At 34.2% G+C, this 22243-nt stretch overlaps 2 protein-coding genes across 3 annotated transcripts; one reads left to right on the top strand and one right to left on the bottom strand.

Annotated features, from left to right (window-relative positions):
* The first annotated feature begins 400 nt into the window (after nt 1–400).
* LOC132179034 (uncharacterized) lies at nt 401–15730 on the top strand. Of its 2 annotated transcripts, none has more exons than XM_059591652.1 (14): nt 401–487; nt 578–618; nt 722–833; nt 1713–1795; nt 3759–3824; nt 4714–4814; nt 6809–6927; nt 7578–7618; nt 9621–9709; nt 10603–10780; nt 10859–10975; nt 11824–11868; nt 14208–14336; nt 15107–15730. In XM_059591652.1, exons 1-14 carry the CDS (start codon nt 430–432, stop codon nt 15239–15241), a joined length of 1314 nt encoding a protein of 437 aa, XP_059447635.1. In that variant the 5' UTR covers nt 401–429; the 3' UTR covers nt 15242–15730. The 2 variants fall into 2 exon arrangements, with proteins under 2 accessions (XP_059447635.1, XP_059447633.1); XM_059591650.1 differs by having other exon boundaries at nt 548–618.
* Nucleotides 15731–16431: 701 nt separating this feature from the next.
* On the bottom strand, nt 16432–18354 carry LOC132178363 (probable pectinesterase 29). The gene is made up of 5 exons (XM_059590807.1): nt 18125–18354; nt 17749–17908; nt 17311–17517; nt 16689–16936; nt 16432–16594 (listed from the first exon to the last, which is right to left on the bottom strand). The coding sequence occupies exons 1-5, from the start codon at nt 18352–18354 to the stop codon at nt 16432–16434; spliced, it is 1008 nt and encodes a 335-aa protein (XP_059446790.1).
* Nucleotides 18355–22243: the final 3889 nt, after the last annotated feature.

Genomic DNA, 22243 nt, shown 5'->3' with positions numbered 1-22243 from the left:
TTTGTTTGGTTTTAAGTTTGATTAATGTTATTTAATAGACTGTTATACGACTATTATATAACTTGATCATATTACAATGAAAATCAGCTTTTAAATCAATACTTATATAAAATAAAAAAACACTAATTTTTATTGCCTTGTCATCTCAATTGTATATATATATATATATATATATATATATATATATATATATATATTTTAAAAATATATATATTTATTAGTTTATAAATTACTAGCAGAAGGTTGAGAATTGATGAAGAGTTCAAAATCTTCCCCCAAAAAAGGGCAAAAAAAAAAAAGAAAAAGAAAAGAAAAAGGAAATAAGAACAAAAAAAGCAAGGCAAAAATAGAAAATAAAAACCCTGAGGGGTTTAAGGCTCGCATGTCTTCAACAAAACAAAGAACCCACCTGATACCAGAGCTCAAGAAATGTTCTCTCGCACTTTCACCGCCAAAAGGCTTCCTCTTCTCTTCTTCACTCCCAAAGGTATACTCTCTTTCTCTCTCTCTCTCTCTCTCTCTCTCTTTCACATTCATTTCTCTGCAGTGATTCCATCTGAACCTTTACTTTTTGAAGCCCTCTTCTCCACTCACATTGTGGGCGACAAACCGATCCTCGTAAGCCATTGGCCTCTGCTTCTCCCATTTTCTCTATCTTGCCCCTCATGTTCTGCTAATTCAAATGATGGGTTTCTTGGAAAATTGCTTTTCGATTGGGCAGGTTCGGGATTTCATACATTCTGCGCTTTACGACGCAAAACATGGCTACTTCTCTCAAAGATCGGGGTCAGTTGGCGTGCTCGAGAAAAGCATTAAGTTCAATCAGCTCGAAGGTGCTTATAGCATTTCTGATTTCACAATTGGATGCATTTTGTTAGAATCTTTTTTTTTTTTTTTTTGGTGTACATTGTGATCTGGGTTTTGAGGAATTCATGCGTAATTCAAGAAAAACGATTGAATGAATTTTCTATAAGCTTTTCTGCTATTGGGTTTATGTAATTATGCTTAATAATTAATAAATAATGTTGGAATGAATTGATTTTCAATGTAATGGATATTGAAGAGAACCCATTTGTAGAATTATAGTGGAGTTGATCAAATGGAGGAGTGCTTTTGGAGTGTTTGTAAAGGCCAAATGTATTTTTTAATCAATGTCAGAAGTTGTCTGAGAGGGTAATAAAGTTAGTTATGCTGTATGGTAGAGGATGCCTGTAGTTTAGAAATGAGATATTGGAGAATCTACTGTAATTGAATTTAGTTTCTTGAGGTGGATGTGTGGCAGTAATGTGGAAGTCTGAATGTTTGCGGGAAGGTTAAAATAGCAGAAAAGGACAATATCGGAGAAATTTCTATATGATAGATACTCTTTTGTTAGGAAGATCAGTATATGGGGTAGTCAGGAATGGTGCAATTTAAATTGGAGAGTCACAGTAGGGAAATGACGAAGGACAAACGATTTGAATCTTGGTGATGCACTTTTCAATTATCCAGCTTCTGTGAGATATCATAGTTGTCGCCTCTGTGACTCTGCCATATATTACTTATCAGCTGAATGCTTTTAAAATATGCACCTTTGTTTATGGATTTACAAAATATTTCACACTTTACTCAAGATACTCTTCTCCAATCCAATATTTAATAGAAATGCTAGACTGTTGGCAGTGCTTGAAGTCGGCATTGACCTAATACACTGAATATTTTGCATATTTTAGGTAGAAAAGCTTATATGAAATACCTGGATGATATATACAAGCGGAGTGACATAGCATGGTTTACTCCTGTGGAGCTTTTTAAGGTACTCTCTCTCTCTCTCTCTCTCTCTTTGACGGCATAAAGATTCAACCTCATATAACTAAAATAAATTAGGTCCTAAATTTCTTATAATTTTCATTTACTCATTTTTCGCTAAGGATAATCTTGTTATTGTCTAACACTATTTCTGAGTAATTTTCCAAACAAAGTTAGTTTCAACCTTTTGCTTATCCTTTCTCTATCTTCTTCGACTAGTTAGTTTCGTAGCTGCTCAACAATATTTGTTGTAAGGTGGTAGATTTGTTTTTGATGAATTGTAGGCTGGTAGAGAAATATACAGGAAATACCAAAATGGTCATGGTCTAGAAGCTAGTAGTCTTGTATTTTTTTTTTTCCTGCTTCTTTGTCCTGTTATAACTGTTTGGTCATGCCGTTACAACTTTTTGATTGGATCACTAAATGGAAAATTAGTGCAGTTCTTTATAAAACATTAAATATGAAAGATAATATGTGACGATCCAGGGAAAACACTAACCACATCCGCATTATTACCCCAAAAGAACTAGTCAATCTGGAGCTCCCTAAAATCACTTATAAAGTTAAATCTCACATAGTAAGAACCAATGAGTATCTTTATAATTTACTCACTCTATGTGGACTATTCATCTTTCAAATGTGGGATTGGAGTGTTATAATCCCCCTCCCTTAAATCCATGATGTCCCTATTAGATGTACATTATGTAGTGTTCTAGTACCACACGACATTACTAGGTTCTGATACCATTTGTAACGAACTAGGGAAATTATTAGTCACATCTACACTATCACTATAAAAAGACTAGTCAATTTGGAGCTATCTATAATCACGTATAAAGTCAAGTCTCACATAGTAAAGAACCAATGTGAGACTTAACACCCATGGGTACCCTTGTAATTTATCCACTCTATGTGGGCTATTCAACTCTCCAATGTGAGACTAAGGTGTTACATATTAAGTTTTTTTGGGACCAAAGAGGAGAGTATAGGAAACAAACATTATTCACCCAGAGACTGATGTTAGTAGGGAAAAATGAATGTGTGCCTTTACATGTCAATCTAAATAATCATGGTTTTAGAAGTGAAATAGTATTTTCTGCATATAAAGGATAATGGAGTCTCCAGGAATCTGTAAAGGATCATGCATATGTGCCAGTTGAATAGGAAAAAAATGCAAGTAGTACAAATAACATTACATTATTATTTCTAATTAATTCTTTCATATAAACTCTACAATGTTACCCGATGATTCAAAGGATCTAACTGATTTTGTACGGCATATTGATCCATATTCTTGCTTATATTCATTGGATCAATATGCCGTACAAAATCAGTTAGATCCTTTGAATCATCGGGTAACATTGTAGAGTTCATATGAAATAATTAATTAGAAATAATAATGTAATGTTATTTGTAAGACTTGAATTTTTTTTCCAATGAATATAAGCAAGAATATTCTTGCTCCTTTCCTATCTATGGGTTTTTGTGAAATGTGCTTTTTTTTTTTTTTTTTTTTTTTTTTTTTTTTTTCTGAATTGTTAGTGGTGATATTTGGCCTTGTTCGACAATTTTGAGTGATTTCTAGTTATGACAGAAATATAATTTTCATACCAACCAAACAAGTGAAAACATTTTTGACATTATTTTCAGGATAACAACCAAACAATGGAAAACCAATGATTTTCCCCAAAAATATTTTCGACCAAATCGTTTTCCCGTAGAAATTATTTTACGTTGAAACAAAATGCAGCCGTAGTGCAATCACAGGCGTTAAAGTGGAACATGATTACATGATTGGCATTTTATTAATTTTCTATACTCTATAGTGGTCACTGTTGAATGAAATCTTTCATTGTGCTTTAAATCTGTCCATGTGAGGGATTCAGATTTCTTTTTGTTTCATATGCCTTTTAAGTATATATATTTGGTTTCTACTTTTAGTTTTATTATGAAATTTTGCTTTTTGTTAGCCTTGGTATGCACATGGAATTGCTGAAGCCATACTGCGAACTACTAATCTTTCAGTTCCATTAAAAGTAAGCTCCCTCCGGTTCATAACCTCCTACCGCATTACATTACATTCTTATTGCGTGTGTATTTAAGTTGATCTGAACTTCCATATCTATTTCAAGGACATATATCATCTCGTTTACTTTCTTAGCTTTTTTGAACATATTATGTCTCTCCAAATAATACTTTTAGCATGTTCGCAAACCTATTGCAGTTGGAAGCATGAGAAGAGATAAATTTACTTCAATTTCTGTCGAAGTCTAAGTTTCTTAGAGGGAAATAAAGGCAAAAAAAAGCAAATCCTAGAGTTCTTGAATCTTGAAGGAAGGAAAAAGGCAAATGTTCTATTATTAAAAGTCAATTGTCTTACAATGATGTGATGATCTTCTTTTAACAAGAAGACCAAACCCTAAAACCCTTGGAACAATAAAGCATGACCCTTAATTTAGATTAGTCCTAACTGCATATAATCAAAATAAACCAAAAAGACTCAAATACCTTTAAATAACCTAAAATGCTTCAGACTAATACCATAGTATTTGTGCTACAGTACTGTGAACAATAATCTGCTACAGTATTATGAACAGTAATCATGATCTATGTATTTGGTTAACTTTTAGCTTGCCGTCCTGCATCAGAACATTTAGTTATTAGTTACCATAAAAGAAAAATATGAATCACTTAGTTACTAGTATATAATGTGTATCCTGTTTAAACTTCTCTTCGTTTTTGTGAACCATGTGTCATACAAGATTTTGGATTTATCTTTATAATCTTAAATTAAAATATTTATTCAGTTGGAAATCATTATGCCATTAACTGATCCCTCCCATTTTTCTTTGTTTGTGCATTTATCTTCTTGTTCGATACATTAAATCTAAAAGTTGATTTTGCTGTTTTATAATGTGCACTCAGATATATGAAATTGGTGGTGGATCAGGAGCTTGTGCGAAGGGTATAATGGATTACATTATGTTGAATGGACCTGATAGAGTTTACAACAACATGACTTACATGTATGTGCATTGAGCATACCTCTATTTACCATAATATAAGTTAGATATTCATATGCTAACCCTAATGTTATACATGCTACCCTCATGATACATGAATCCACATGGTTCCTCCAAACAATGGTTTCTGTTGCATTATATTTGAGATACTAGTTATGTATTATGTAATTCAATGTTAGGCCAGATTTAATACTCAGGTAAACATCTTTTGCATGAATAGGAGTTATTTCAAGAAAGGTTATTGCCTTTTTCTGCAAGTCTTTGTACTTCTTTTTTTTCCCTTTTCTTTTCTCCTAGTCAAGATCTAAACTTAGGCCTACCTGAGCCTCAGCTCACCATTCATTACCTGAGCCTAGGCATGGCAGGACACTCTTGGTACTTAAATTGTAGTCCTTAGACCATGTACTGCAGATGTGATGTATATTATCTGCCCGTTTGTGTGTGTGCGCACGAGGTCCATGTAACTGAAACCAAACTGAACTTTTGTTATCACATTCAGTTTTTTTTCTTAATAATTAAAATAAAATTTTTCAATAAAGGAGAAAACTCAGGTACACAGGGAAATTATTAAAGGTACTCCTAAAGAATTTCAATCTACTGGACACTTCCTAAAGCAGTCATCCAATCATACAATGATCCAAAATATAAAGACTTAATAACATGTTGAGTATGTTCTACACCACCAAATGTTCTGCTATTTTTCTCTCTCCAAATTGTTCACATTGCACAAAATGGAACAATATTTGAAATTTTTGTGCTCTTACGATGGCTAAAATCCCCTTGCCAATGTGCAAGCAGCTGAATCATGCTATTCAGCATTACTCTTAAGACACCAGATAAGGAATACACAAACATCGAAATCTCTTTTGTCACCAAACAATGTAGTAGAGCATGATTAACTGATTCCCTGCTGCTTTTGTACATACAGCACAAATCTATGATCAATATATTCCTCCTACTAAGATTGTCTTGTCTACCATTAGAATCTTTTCCAATGCTGCTGTTCATGTGAAAAGAGCAACCTTCTTAGGCACCTTATCACCGTACACTCTTCAAAGGAAACTTCACAACAACATACCCTTTCAAAGCAATCATAAAATGATGGACCTTCAATTTTTTAGACCTTGTCATTTTTTAATATCTTAATTTGAGATTATAAGACCCCAAGGGGTAGTTCAATCGGCTAGGGACTACACCTCGTGAAGTAGATGTCACTAGTTTGAATCTTCTATTCCCCATTTTCTTGGGGCCAATTATTTATCTAAAAAAAAATTGAGATTATAAAATCAGCATTTTTATATATTCTAATATTTTAGAATAATGAGCATGTGTGTTGCCCTCAAATAAAAAAATTCAAAAGAATTAAAAACTAACCAAAAAAAAAGACCCATGAGGGGTGGCCACCCCAGGTACTTGGGGGTGGATTGACCATCCTTGAATCACATGGGGTGGCCGGTCCACCTCCTAGGGTGTGACTTGGCCACCCCTTAGGGGTGGTTTGGCCACCAAGAATCACCCCCAACCACCCTAGGGGTGGCTAAACCACTTTTTTTTTTTTTGAATTTTGAGGTTTTTGTTTTTGTAACTTCAAGGGTATTTAAGTAAATTTAGTTTCTAAACTGAAGGTATTTTTGTCATCTCATGTTAAAAATTGGAACGTGCATGTCATGTGTTCAATTTTTCTATTGAATTTAACACGCTTGGCTAATGGAAGGGGTTTTTTTGCCAACGATTGGTAGTTGGAGGGGCTTGAGTATGATGATAGTTCGTGGGGCAATGTGTAAATGAGTGGTAGTTGAGGGGGTTTAAGTGTAGTTATACCCTTTTTTTAAAAAAACAAAAAACAAAAAATGGTCATTGTCATCATTGAGTGTTTTGAATGCACCTACATAAGTCATTGGCAAACCCGCCTTCATAAATTTCTATTTATGTTATTCTTATACTCTTGTGCTAAGATCTATAATCAGTAGTGACTGCAATCACATATGTAACTGCAGCTCAGTGGAAATCAGTCCTTCATTGGCTGAGATACAAAGAGAAACTGTTGGAGAAGTTCGTAGTCACTTGTCAAAGTTTAGAGTAGAATGCCGTGATGCCGCTGACAGGAGTGGATGGGGTAAGTTGTCTTTACATGTTCTTCTTTACTTTGGATGCTTCTGATAGGACTCAGTTCGTGCAATTTGTGTACTTAAACTTCACAGAAGTGATAAACACTCTTCTATCATTATCAAAATAAATAGTACATTTGCCCTAAACTTTTATATTTCTCACATTAACATGTGTTAGATTGCATATATATTTTAAGCTTGGTCACTCCACCTCAAAGACTCTCATAGATTGTCTTATTTCTCATCCTACTTGAAATGTTTCTATAATTTTTATATCAATAGAGCAGATTAACTACTGTGAGTCATCATGCTCCTGGTAGATTTGTGCACCTATGGATACACTTCTAAAATATTCTGAAAACAATTAGAATTCAACAGTTCAATATGCACACACATCCAGAGGGTTCCAAAGGCATACAGACACACCTCTTAGCAGCAGAGACATGAACAAACTGGCCAGAAGCACACTGCTGCCTAATCAAACAAGTAACAAAATCATCAGCCAATCACAATCCCCCTTTCTGAGCAGTTTACTGCTGCAATTGCACTATTACCAGTTATTCTTTATGCTTCGCATGCATACTTTTCTCCATAATGTGCAGCTCTTACATATCTATCATAATGTTAGAAATGAAAGCTAGTTTCTGTTTATTAACAGGAGATGTGGAGCAACAACCATGTTGGGTAATAATGCTTGAGGTATGTTCTATCTTTGATTTGTTTCAGTTTCATCTAAGTGACAAAATGTTGCTACTAGAGTTTATTAATAGTAAATTTTGCAAAGTATCCAAAGTTAAACGTACTTGGTTCCTGCCAAATACTGCTATTTTCTTACACGTTTCATGTTTCTTACATATTGATGCATGTGAAACATGTGATTGTTTTTAGAGAGTTGAAGCAAATATACTTATCAAAAAAGAGTTTAAGCAATATCGTGATGGACATTTGAAAACCTAAATTTTCTTCACATACTTCACATTGCTAAGGGAGCTATAAAGTAAATTGGCCAAGAATTTAATGTTGATCAACACACTGCACCTACCAAATATTATGGTTTTACGAATATCTTGCATGTTTCGACTATAACAATCTCAACTTCAATATTGCCAAGCCAATAACCTGTCCTCTCGGCCACATGTGTCAGCAATCCACCATAATATGTGAGAGCCTTCTTGCACAAGTTCCCAAGCAAGAACAGCACCACAAACTCTACCTCGAACCTTTATGAAATAACCATCTCTAATGGTCGCTAAAGAGATCATGCTTGACCACAATTTCCGTTTCGTAAATCCAAAATTGCAAATTATTTATTTTTGATTAACTTCGTACAGGTATCATATGTCAATTTACACCATAAATCCTTCTCTTTGCCAACATGGCAAACTAAAACTAGAACCACCGGCATTGAAAAAATAATTCCAGCTACAAACAAGCCAACCAACATGACCAATGTCCATCTGTAGCTACCCCTGGTCAACTTCTCCAGTCCCTTAGTAATTATTTTTTCTGATTTTCTTGTTCTATTTTCTTTTTCGTCTTAGACGTTCATTTGTATACTTCCAGTGTATTAGGGTTATGCCCCTCTGCGCTTTTTGATATATACAACGTTACTTATCAAAATAAAAAAAGAAAAACAACTCTAGTCAACTCTAAGAGGGACCTGTGTTGTTAAACTCGCGCCTAGGTACACTTAAAGTGGAAAGAATAAAGCTCCAAAAGAAAATCACTTCTTGATCTTAAAGCAAAGCTCATTTAATAAAGCATAGTTAAAGCACAACAAGTGCACTTTTTTTTTTTTTTTTTTAAGTGTAAAACAGCAATTTTTTTTTCTTTTGAATGATGTATATGATTCATTTAGAAATAACTATTGATCATTAAGCAATTAAGAATGACAATGTACTAGGAATAGACACTCTATTTTCACATGCTTTTCAGTTATATTTTGTAGAACCACGTGCTTAATTTTGATGATCACTACCATGGTTGGGCATATTTAAGAAAACATGAGAAAATCTGTTGGAATGCGCAGGTCAATAGTCTATCATGTAGAAATTTGATTCATTGCTGCCTTTTGCTAATTTCGTTTGGATTTATTACGTATACATTTTAAGAATTTTAAATAGCCTAAGTAGGAATCGCAGGCCAGCAACCTACAAGTTGCACAACCCTCTGATCATATGAGCTAGTAGGCCAAGTAAATCACTATCTGATTTTTTAAGCATTTTTATTCTATCTTATGAACGTTTCTTTTGGAAATAATTAAACATTGTAATTCAAAAAAATGTGAACTTTACTTCATTTAGCTATGCACCAAAGAACTATGAGGCCTTCACACTTAAGTGCACCTTGAGCTTTTAACAACATTGAGATGGATATCTTTACTCTCCCACAGCAAGGTGTTTAGTTTTTTATTTTTGTCTAAGCAAGGTGTTTAGTTGGTTGAAGAAAAGTTGAATTAGTGTCATTAAGGGCATCTAAACTAAACACCTAATTTTCTCAATGTTACTTTGTTGCCTCATTGCTGAAATTGTTTGTCATAAGAATCTCTATGTGTATATATGCATGCCCATGTTGCAGATGAACAAGGAGGGCGGATAGGGGTTCCGGCGTGTGGCTTTTCATGCTTTTTGTATATTATATGGGTGGACATTGTTGATCATATTTGTCCCAAAAGGAAAATTTATTAATTTATTTCTTACAGGTGCTTGATAATCTTCCACATGATCTTCTCTATTCAGAAAATCAAGTTTCTCCTTGGATGGAAGTATGGGTTGAAAAGCAACGTGATAGGTACAAAGTATGCAGGCACCCAGAGATATCTTTAAAATGCTTTCTTGCAACTTTTATATTTTTGTTTCACACATAATGACATGGTATTGAGTTGCTTCATTATCTTTCAAGCTGAAACACGGCATAGAAAGAGGTCGGGGAATTTCTCAATTGAGGATTCATGGTGAAATGGTTATCCAGTCTTGATCTAACCTTAACATATTATATGCATACAAATGCACGTACCATTGTCAGTCTTACCTTCTTATGCATTTTTATGATATCGGCCTATATCCTTTTATATAGACTCAGGATGCTAAACATTCCCATCAGATAGAAAAGGAGGGTTCTTTCCTTGAACATCTTACTTTCTGATAATTTCATTTTTCCATTCTGACTTGCAAAATACTCTCTTTTCAAAAGCGTAGCTCATCTTTTATGTAGCAATTCATGGAGGTATCACATTTTTATAAGCATTTTACATGTTTAAATACTATCAATGATTGTGATAATTTAATTTTACAATAGTTGGAAGCAGGTTAAGGTTTTGAGGATTTGTAACTCCACCGCAGCCTTCTAGCTTATTAATGACAGCTAATAAAGTTTTTTGAACTTGAGTGATAAATCTCTGTGCAACTATGACCACAGAGGTCAAGAGCATGGTGCGTTGTGGCTTGCCATATCATCTATTCAACTTGTGGGGAAATTCCAATTGTTTTGTTGACAACTTATCTTTTCATCCACAAAATCAGGATTAGGATCGGTATACTGTTTCTGCTTATGTTTTATTCTGGAAGGGGCGTTTGAGAATTATGTTTGCCTTATGCCTGAAAGGCCTGCATGTCTTCATGCTTTGTCAGCTGTGGGACACCCTGAGTTAAATCCACACTGATCTAAGTTTCTTCTTTTAATAGGGAAACACTCTCTGAGTTGTATAAGCCATTACAAGACTCCCTTATTAGGCGGTGCATTGAGATTATTGACTTGGACAAAAATCCTAGCAATCAAAGCAGTGCAATAAAAATGGCAAGAAGCATTTGGTCTAAAGTTTTGCCCAAACCTCAAAGGTGTTGGCTACCAACTGGTTGCTTGGTAAGAGAAATGTTTGGTAGGTCTCTTTTTCTTCAATATTTCCTACTTCTAACAGAAATACTACTTCCATAATTGCAGAAACTACTAGAGGTTTTGCATGAGGTGCTACCGAAGATGTCTTTGATTGCTTCAGACTTCAGTTACCTACCTGATGTGAAGATACCAGGTGAAAGAGCTCCATTGGTTTCAACCAAGGCATGTTCTTTTTCTTATTGTAATTATTATCAAGGCCCATGCCTTGTGATAATATTTACAGCTCTTTCTTTTTAATGTATTTGCGTTTGTTGGTAGGCATGACATCAATGTGGCTCATTTTGAAATATAATGGTTTTACCTGAATCTGTTTAGATATGCTTCAAATTGAAGGCTGTGTATTTATCTGCCCAAATTACATATGTCAATGTTTAACTAATCCATATCGCTCTTCCATATTTAAAGAAGGAAGGGGTCTTTGGGGGGGGGGGGGGGTGTTCTCTATTCATATCAGCTCGTATGTCCATAATTGTTATTAAGTGAGTGTTCAAAAATCAGGAGTCCCTATTCGTATTGATGGAAAAGGATACTCAGTAAGCTTTGAACTTATCACTTCTACTGTAAACCTTGTGGCAAAGCAACTGCTTCATTCTATATCTTCAAACCACTAGCTGCATAATTTTGTTAATTGAAACGACTTGACTAACATTTATACATAGTGACTAAATTGTTAAGTAATCAAGGATGATCCATTGAGCAAAAAAACAGATAGTAATATCGGATAATTGAGCAACTGCTGAGTCATTCTTCTTTCCAAAAAATATTTTCCCTAGTTCAACTGGTTTGTGGGACATCCAAATTAAGAACTAAGAAGTCCATGGGAGTTCTCATTTCCCACCTGATCCTAAAGAGTAGAAAAGTAACTGTTTGAAATTCCTAGTCTTATATTCTTGTTGTCATCGAAGCTTATTTATTTTAGTTTTTCGAAGATGGCGAACACAATAGCATACCAAAGACATGAATACCTGCCAACAATTTTAGTTTGACCCTGTTTACCTTCCGATCTGCAGAAAGATGGAAGCAGCTTGGACTATGGCAGTTATCTGGATGCAAAGGTGTGGTAATTTTTTCATTATTTTTATAATTATGTATTATCATATGCAATGCCTTTGATTACCTCAAATAAACTGCCTATGGTGAGTGCCTATTTTTTTTTCCTTTGACTAAGTGAACGAGAAGTTACATGTGAAAAGTTCTACTTATCAAAAAGTTTCTTGACCTGGTGGGGGGGGGGTGACTACATCCTACTGAACAATCTTACCAATTAAAGGATTTTCACACACAGCAGTTCAATAAAAATTCCTAAGTGCCAATTGGTTAACTACAATATGCGAAAATATCCAAGATCAGGTATAACGTGTGGGTTATATACACGACAAATAAATGATAAGCTATTGCAAGAGTAATATGTCAACAATATACTACTGCTTACTATAATCAACATGTATTGAAAATAATCATCACACATGATGATTAGTTATGATGATTTTCTTTAGACTGAGATTTGTCGATTAGCTATGATGATTTTTTTGTTCGCTTTTCTCGTTCTAGTTAGGTGATTCCTGCTGTATACTTCCGGTATACTTAGAGGCGCCTTACGCTTTTAATAAGACTAGTTATTACTTATAAAAGGAAAAAAGAAAATAATCATCACATGACACAAGTGAAGTTTTTTATGAGAAAGCCCCATTGGAAAACCCTGGAAAATGATATCACTATTTGGGGAAAACATGTACAAGACTTACTGAACTTGCATATAGACTTATTCATTGACTCGAACTCCACAAGACTCAAGTTGTACTATTCACGCTTGTTCACCGACCAAAATTCCATGATCCTCGTTCTTCATTCATTGATATCACGTGTCAACTCTTCTATGTGTTCTCCATGTATGCCGACTCCTTAGCATCCTTGACAGAATCCTTCTATCTTTACTTGTCATAGTGTAGAAGCGATCTCTACATGTGGTTTTAGGTACTAAGATGATTTCTAGAGACAAACCACTTAAGAGAAAGAACTTAAATCTGCACACTGGTTTTGCATTCTCTCTCTCTCTCTCTCTCTCTCTCTCTCTCTCAAGCCTTCTTAATAGTTTTCAACGAATACCAAGTCTCTCTTTTTTCTCTCAAGAACACTCATAATTTTCTCTCTAATATGCTCTTCATTGCTCTATTGATGTTTAGACTAGCTAGCTAGCTAGCTCGTGAGGAGAAGAAGGTATTTATAGGGCCTTCAAAAAAATCCTAAATGCATGGAAGGATCCATCAAACATTTTTCAAATGATACTCTTGAGTTGAGCTTTTTATATCCACATTCTAATGGGATTTGACTGCATTTCTAGTTAGACAATCTGTTTCTCAGCCTGAGGTCACCATTCAAGTGATAATATTACTGTTCAAACTCCAATTAACAGTTTGTGAAAATTTAAGCCTACTTTTTTCAAAACTTTAACCATTCATTATTCAACTCACGTCACTTTAAATTTAAAGTTGAAGTTCTAGGTTTCTAAGTTACTTATCATCCTAGATAATTTTTTGATGAATACTTACCATCTTAAATAATTGAGATCAATTTGTAAGTTCATGACGGTGTCCTCATGAGGACATGTGATAGACTGATAGTTCTTCAATTCGTGTGTGACGCAAGTCACTAGACTTAGACTTAGACAACACAGCTCCTATTGTGATAATTCTTCAAGTCAACAGAATATGCCAACACAATTTATAGACTTGACAATGTGGATAATATTGCCACTTAATAATTAATGTGCAAGTAAAGCTGGAGAACTAGAACCATTTGAACATCGACTTATGACGCTTTTTTGGTTAAGGGTCCAGTTGCTTACAAACTTATTTAATTATAAACTGCTTAATAAAAATACAAGCTGCTGCTTCTTCTTTTGAGGTCACTCCTTTGTATAATCCTGCTAAATTATCTGCTATCTTTCTTATTACCCTAATTTCAAATTGTAAAGAAATCCAAATAATTAGGATTATGAATAAAATCTTCCCATTGACAGCTAATATCAAATGTCCATATCAATCTGGACTGCCACTGGATGGTCCACCAAGGATCACCCACTAAGGTCAAGGGTCGGGTCGGGTCGGAGGATCTGAATACCTACAACCTGTGCACCAGATTGGCCTGCACAGCCCCTTTCTGATTCCCATCACTTCTCAAATTTCTTCCTACCAAATTAGCAACATCATTGTAAACCTACACAAAAAAGAGAACTTTGCATCCTATAGTTGAAAATGCAAAGTTCCAAACATCATACATCCAAAGCTCCATAAAGATTCCTTGAACTGAAAGTCTTAGCTACATCAAACAGTTTACTATTAGCAAAATGGTAATCTGATGGTCCATTTCACGCTTGCGGTCGTTTCTATTGCAGGGTGATGCTGACATATTTTTCCCCACTGACTTTTGGCTTTTGGAATCTATGGACCATTACTCTTCTGGATGGTTGAAATTGCACAAAGATAAATCATCCAAGCAAGGGAAGAAGAGGCGAACTATTACAGTAAGTTGGTTCTCTTAAAAGCAGAATTTCTATTTCTTTCAACCAAAAGATAAGAACTCAGGAGCACTAAATTCTGTTCAATTTGGCTTGCTTGTGTTCATGAATACATGGAAAACAATGCCCTTTTCTAAAGGAGAATCATTCTATCCACTATTCTTGCCCTTCTTTTCCAGACTAGCTCTCAACATTGGAAAGCTCATATAGTGCTATGATTGGCATATATTGTTTAGGAATTCTGGCCGTCATTGATGCCTAGAATACCAATCTTTCTAAACAGTGGCAACCATATCTATCTTTTTGTTTTTTTTGTTTTTGCTAAATGTATTAGGAGTTCTGTTACTGTTTGTTTTGATTGAAAATGAAATCGTGGGGAATGGAATTTCTAAGCCCTAATAGGAGAGGGTCTGTATCATGTGCAGTGTTGGGAGTGCCAATATCGATTAAAAATATGTAGCATAATATGAGATGAAAGATATGTGCACTGGCCATTATGTTTAGGGAGGCATCCAGGAAATGGGGTTACCGCTACTCGGCCAAGTGCCTAGAACAACCACTTCATTTTACTTTTCAAGTTATCCCATAATTGTTAGCAAAGATATGTTAGTCTAACAAAACTGCAGAAAGGAAACAGTTGCATTTATTGTCTGGAAATTTCCTTCTAGATCTGCCCTTATGATAAAATCAGCCTCAATGCTTATCTAGCTGACCATTATTCTGATATTTTCTATCTGCTTTTCTGTATACATAAATTATTTTTTCAATTGGTGTAGCTTGATACATCATCATTCATGGAAGAGTTCGGCGTGCCGTCAAAGACAAGAACAAAGGACGGATACAACCCACTTCTAGATGACTTTAAGAATACAAAATTTTATCTTAGCGTCCCAACACATAACACTAAATAGACGGTTGGCATCAAATCAAATTCTTGATATCTGGCACCCACACCTCTATTTCCAAGGATGCTTTCTGGTTGAGAATATCCGGGGGTGCTTAGTCTTTGAAGAGAGGGATAAAGCTTTATGAAGCAAGAGTTCTGTTGGCATCCAAGAATTGATTTGATGGAGTACTCTTTTGTTACATGTTTTAATTCAAAGGGGTGTTTATAATTGGATTGGATATGATTGCACAAATAAGGGCGCCGTGCATTCAAAATCGACACAGCCAAGCGGTGAAAGGTGCAGAGAGATGTTGCTTTCCTTGTATGAGAATGAATACCACTCAAGGGCACTTGCAATGCATGCGCAAGATGAGAAGCAAGATATGCAGAGGTGGGCTTAAGCATAAAATAGAGGGCTCTGGTGGCTAGACCCTTTCAAACTTTGCTCTCAAGGTTACCAGCATTTCAACTTTTCTTCAACCTTGTCAATTAATAATAAGCATACGTTCTTTTCTGAACAGGAGTTCCATGGCAATTTATGCAATCTATGCAATAATTATAAGTTACATGTTACAGAAATATGAGTTGAGGAGCACACATTATAGCAATTAATTCTTACTAAAAAAAACTAATAAAATTATAGTGTTATACTTCACACTCATTTATCACACTTATTTTACACCAGATTATATAACATGTTTTAGGTGCCATACACTTTTTTCTTAAGTGGTAGACATCGTAAGTTACGTAAAATACGCCATCTCAACTGATACAATTATTCATGAAGAATAACGCTATATTTCACTGGCTAATATGATATATTTTAAGTAATTTTTTATGTCAGCCACTTGAAAGTTAAAACACACTACGTCAACTGATGTGAAATGGGTGTTAAGAATAGCATAACTCATTCATAAAGCATCAAATACATATAGTATAGTTGGCAACATGTATATTTGCTAAAGTTTTTACTACATCCATTCGAAAGTGAGAAGGAAAACAAGCTTTCTAGGTAACATGGTATAACTTGAGTCACTTCCATTAATCGTAGATTATGTAGCAACAATTTATCAGCAATTTGGACCCTTTTTGACATAATTAAACGGTCCTGCTAAAAATAAGCATTCACAAATTAATAGATGGAGCCATGTAAAAGATGAAGAAATCGTTAAAAAAAAACAAAAAAAAGTTGGTAGAAATGTTAGCAAAATCAATTTAAAAAGGTCGATCATTAAGCCATCCTTCATTGTCAATGTAAGTAATGCTTGTAAACTGATTCAAATCAGCCTGGCTCAGCTTCTTTGACCAACCCACACGCTGGGAAGCGTTTGCCGCCCCCGATCCGAAGCAGTCGTGCTCTGCATACGTTAATTGTTGCCTGAACATTGAAGCATACAATTCAGTTTGTAAGAGATTTTTGTCCATTTAATAAAAAAATGTGTTAATTAATAGTTAGGGTTAAGAGATCTGACTCTGAGCCAATATAGCTCCAGGCATCCCATCCTGTTGGGTTTACGACGTGTGAAAAATTAGAGTTGTAGAATATGACCCTGGAATAAGCTCTCCATGGCCTTCCCAAGTAGGTTGAACCAGAGCCATGCACACTGCAGCCTTTGAATACAAACCCGTTTGAATCATATGGACCGAGTCTTCCCTGTGCTGTGATGTAACCCAATAGACCTGGCTCTATAGCTTCTCCAAAATATGCTATGGAACAGTTCTGCAAATAAAAATTACTAACTATATATTATTTTTAATTGGTTACCAGATATATATATAAAACCCAAAATCCTATTTAAGTGATATTCCTTTTTTTTTTTTTTTTTTTAAGTGATTGAGATGAGAAGTCACTTAAAGAGTAATCCAACACTTCAGACCCATTTATAATATGCAACGTCAGCCGATGTGAAATAAATATGACAAATAGGTGTGAAAAGTAACATTATTATAAACATAATGCCCATTATGTGAAAAATTAATTAATTAAATAAATAAATACGGATTTTCTCTTGCCAATAAATTAATAACAAAAATTTGCATGTTAATTAAAAATTACACAAGATCAAAATATGTATATATAAAAAGAAATGAAACCTCAAACATAGACTGTCCAGCGCCGAAGATAAAATCAATAGCACCCTGCACGGTGCATTTGTTGTAGTAATGTCGGCCTTGAACATCCCACAAAGTGTCTTGCAACCCGTAAAACCCGCATCGATAGAACGCAGATTTATCACCGCTGATCATGGCCGCGGGCGCCGGCGCTCTTGGGTTTTTATTCTCGGGATTGTTGTATGTATTCTGTTTTCAAGCAATTACAACAATGTCATTTCCGTAATAACAGCAAAACTAATGACACCAATTGAAATAAAAAAAAATTATATATATATAATTTGAAAATTAATGAGTATTTTGGTCAAACTTATGGTGAAGACGTACGTACATGTTTGCATGCATGCATGCATCTCATGATCATCCCTTGTGAAAAAAAAACTTAATAATTAAGGATGAAGAAGATTAACAAATTCTTACCCTAAAGCTGATGCTTTTGGCAACGAAATTATCTGCTTGAGAGGTGAAAGTAGGGCTTTGTGCCACGTTGTCATGATCATCCCATTCAATCCAAGTCTTTCTCATTCCCTCTCCTTTTAGGATTATATATTGCTTATCATAAGGGATTATCACCTTTTCTCTACATGCACAAGCCAAAAAAATTGTACGACTTACAATATTTTTGTTTACATATAAATAGATGGAAACGTTTTAAAAAAATTGCGACCTAAAAACGCTACGTTTTCAAATCTCAAGCAATATGGTGCATTTTTAAAAATAGCACGTTTTGAAATCGCAAACTTCAAACCGAGCATCAAACATAAAGAGCAATAGAAAAGTAAAACAAAAAATATACCTATAGGTGCCGGCCTTGACCCTAATACAAATCCAATACTTGTTGTTGGAAGGAACAGCATTTACAGCCGATTGAACGGTGGAGAAGTTGGCATGACCAGACTGATCGACGGTGAATGTTTGATAAGGCAACTTCTTACTGCCGACTTGTCTATAATATTGACCATTTGCTAGACCCAACTCAAAGCCCACCAACAGTGCACAGAAATAGTACCATCGCAGAAACGCCATTTCTTTGAGAACTGTAGAAAAAACTGTGGAGGATAAAAGATGTTTGGTGGAAAAAGAAAAGAAACCCTAAAAAGAAAAAGAAGAGAGGAGATAGGGTAACTATTATAGAAGGTTTTGAAGATCATGGCTGAATTCTCTACTTAAAGGGGAAATGGATTTTAGAGGGAAAGCAGCAAAGTCAGAGGTCTGGATATGGAATATTGTTCAATAAGAGTTAAGTAAACGATTTTTTAATATAATAGGAGAGATTTTCTTCCTTTTTTTTTTTCTTTTTTTTTTTTTAATTTTATCTTTTGGGTAGGTTAATTTTTTATAATTATTATTATTGTTTTCATTTTCAAGTTTCAGATTCTCTTCCTTAACTCCCTCTCTTTATAAGCCCACAAAATTCCAAAAAAAAAAAAAAAATTGTTTTGTTCCTTTGCTCTAAAATATTCTTTCCATCTTATGCAAATATACCGGTGTATATTTTCCATGTGGGTGTAATAATTTTCGAGTAATGCTACACGTCACCCCATGTTTCTGTTATGTCTTTCAAAATTGATGTGGTTTTTAAAACCACTATTAGATCAAAATTCAATAGTAATCTATTACAAATCCAATGATAATTTGAAAAGCCACTTCAATTTTGAAAAGAAACAAAGAGGACACGGGTCTTACATTTTGCGTTACTCAATATATCTGTGGTGAATTTTTTTTTGAGAAAGGTAAATATAAAAAGAACAAAAAAAGAAAAAAAAAAAAAAGGAAAGATATTAATTTTCAGAAAATCCAAGAAAGCATTGAAGTGTCACAGTGATAGATTTTAGCAAGCTGTCGAAATTGATTATATATAGTGTAGATTAAATTCAAGAATTTAGAATGTTGTCAAATATGGAAGGTTGATGTGAGATTCAGCCGGGTCTTAGGTGGGATTCATGAGTAATGCTATAATAAGTCTTTCTAGAGTCTTGTTAGAATCATCCCAAATGTGATGTGGCTTTTAAAATCACCGCTAAATTTGATATGTGGTTTATTAACTTTTGCTCTATTGGTGATTTTAAAAGTCACATCACATTTGTAATGACTCTAGGAAGACTTATAGCATTACTCGAAATTCACATATATAGACTCTTCACATATATTTATGCTCTAGGATTGTTGTAAGATACATGATATGAATGCTTGGGTTATCTTAACCAAAATTGATTCAATCCAAATAGTAAAAACTGTAAAGTTGGTATTAAGATACCGTTTGTAAGTGATTTTGGAGTAAAAATTACATTATTCCAAGCATTTTTCCTCCAAATATATGTGATGAATTTCATTAGGCTTGACACCCCATTTGAATCTGATCACCGCTCCATGTGTTCTCTAGTACTTTCCATTTTAGAGTGGAGATTTTGATCGAGTACGTTGTCATGTCAACCAACTTTTAAATAAATTTTTGTTAATAGAATTAGTTGAAACTACTACGTCATCATTAACGTGAGATAAGCATGAGATAAAAATGTAGTTTGTAGTATTACTCGTGAAGTCAATATTTTGTTGCCGGCATATATGTATAGTTGACTAATTTATGAGTCTCATTTGAGTTTTTATTTTATTTTTTTAATTTTTATTATTGAATATAAGGGGAAAAGGGAGTCTCATTAGAGTTGAATATCTATATATAACGTTGCATGAAAACTGACCCTTCGAAACGATGATAAAACGGACTCCTTACTGAAATTTGACTACCCCACCCCCCCACGATCGATTACAAGTTTATTTAAACATTTTGAAACATCTTACTTGAAGGAATGGGGGCTCGACACGATCAGAAATGCATCCATGTTTCATGGTACAAATCAAAGGCATTTGAAGGATGTTTCATGGTTCAAATTGGATTTTATTTTCCATGGCCTGCAGCGAAGAATCAAAGCTAAGAGTTGACCCAAGAGGATGTTCCGCGGTATAGGTGAGTTTGGTTTGTCAATCTATATTAATTACCACCCATTGAACTTCACTCTATTCACATCCATTATCAGTTATCCTAAAATAATATTTAATTTGAAAAACACCACAGCTGCCTCAACTGTTATTTTTTCTAAGTCATGGTAGAGAAAATGTTTTTTTTTTTTAAAAATAAAAAATTAAAAAAGCATATCATGATTTGTATGTACAGATTTTGAGAATAAAGTGAATATATAGAGCGTGCTACAGAAGCCGTACGCAGCAGGACTGCATTAAGGAAGGGACCCTTTGAGGATTCAGAGAATTGAGAGCAACCAAAGAGAAATAGTGGTGTGAGCAAGAAACAGAGTGTCAAGAAGAGGGTCTTAAGTCTTCTTTTTGTATATTTGGGTTGAATTATTATATAATAATGGTTATGAATGACGTGCAGCATAAGATAGAGAATAACTTCAATACTGTTTGGACACAAAACCACCATTAAAATTAAAATTGAACAAATCTTCAACTTCTTATTTATATTTATATATATATATATATATATATATATATTTTGACATGTTCACAGAAGATGAGAGAGATTAGAACGTCTTATATTTGATATTCACTTCATATACAGTAAAATAAAATTGAGGTAACAAATTTATGGTTGATTCTCAAATTTGCTTTGCTTCATCCATTTCTTCAAAATATGCATTCCATCTTCATAGTCTTCTTTTACGTACCAATTCTAATATGTTTGAAGCATTTTTCTCACATTATCCTGCCCAAGTTAATATCCAAAAGGTGACATATTCACTCTATTTAATAATATAATCGGCAATAAAAGGTCATAGAAAAAACCAAAATCGTGTTACAAGCTTCAAATAAGTAGGACGCTACTTGTCCCCAAAAGGAAAAGAAATCATGGCATCCAGGAATCACTCAAAAGAAGAGAGATCGTACTTGAAAATGTATGACGAGAAAATTGATAACACAAAAACATAGCTAAATTCGATAGCCCAATTTCCATGCCAATGTATCACATGAAATCTACTTGAACGTCTGATGAAAAAGTAATTTAAAATAAACTCGACTCTCAACTTCATTTAAAAAAAAAAACTCGTCTCTAGGGATCAATATTTGATGGGCGCAATAATCTCTAGCTGTGGGCCAAGCTTCTCCTCAGCAGCCTTCTCAGCTTTGACCCTCAGTTTTGTCAATTGCTTCTTTCTCTCGTAAGCAACCTGAGCCCTCTCCTTTCTTTTCCTCTCAAGCTCCTGCACAGGTAAACAGGGCGAAAATGTTAGAAAAACATTCACAAGCAAATATAGTTGACTAAAGGACAACAACAGCAATAATAACGAAATCATGCTAGCTCAATGCCATGTTACTCAACAAAATATTCTAGAAGTGGATTTTACAAGTTTAAAACAAATTTCTTTTTGAATTTTAATCTCAAAGTTTCAAGTGGAAGTGTCCTAATAATTCTAATTAAACGAATATACAAACCACAGCAAGGTACTAAAAGCCAATTTATTTTTAGTACTAAAGAGTAATTACAGGAGCTTTTTAAATTTGTTGGAATTTTCGGAATTTCAGGCAACAGAGTTCCAGATAGAGTAAATTATCTTAATACTTTTATTTAATGAAATTTGAAAAAGCTACTGCAAGCCACATCAAGATGAAACAGCATATAAGACCAAGCTTCTATTTCGTTACATATGATATCTGCATTCTCAAAAATTTAATATTACTACTGAGGAGTACATTATCAAAAATATAATTCCAGTACTTCTAGCACAATGATATAACTTGACTGAGTTATGCAGCCTATAATATTTTCTATCAAACATTTATCTACATAAATCAGATTATGATACCAAAAGAAACCAGATATTATGTTATATGAAGCACAATTGTTTATATGATTGCCACATGATAACACAAAAGATTACTAATCAAAACACCTGCCATC

The sequence above is a fragment of the Corylus avellana genome, chromosome ca4 (assembly GCF_901000735.1).
Source record: "Corylus avellana chromosome ca4, CavTom2PMs-1.0".
NCBI lineage: Eukaryota > Viridiplantae > Streptophyta > Magnoliopsida > Fagales > Betulaceae > Corylus > Corylus avellana.
Note: the sequence above shows the minus strand (reverse complement) of the source record. Positions and strands in the feature narration are given on the sequence as shown.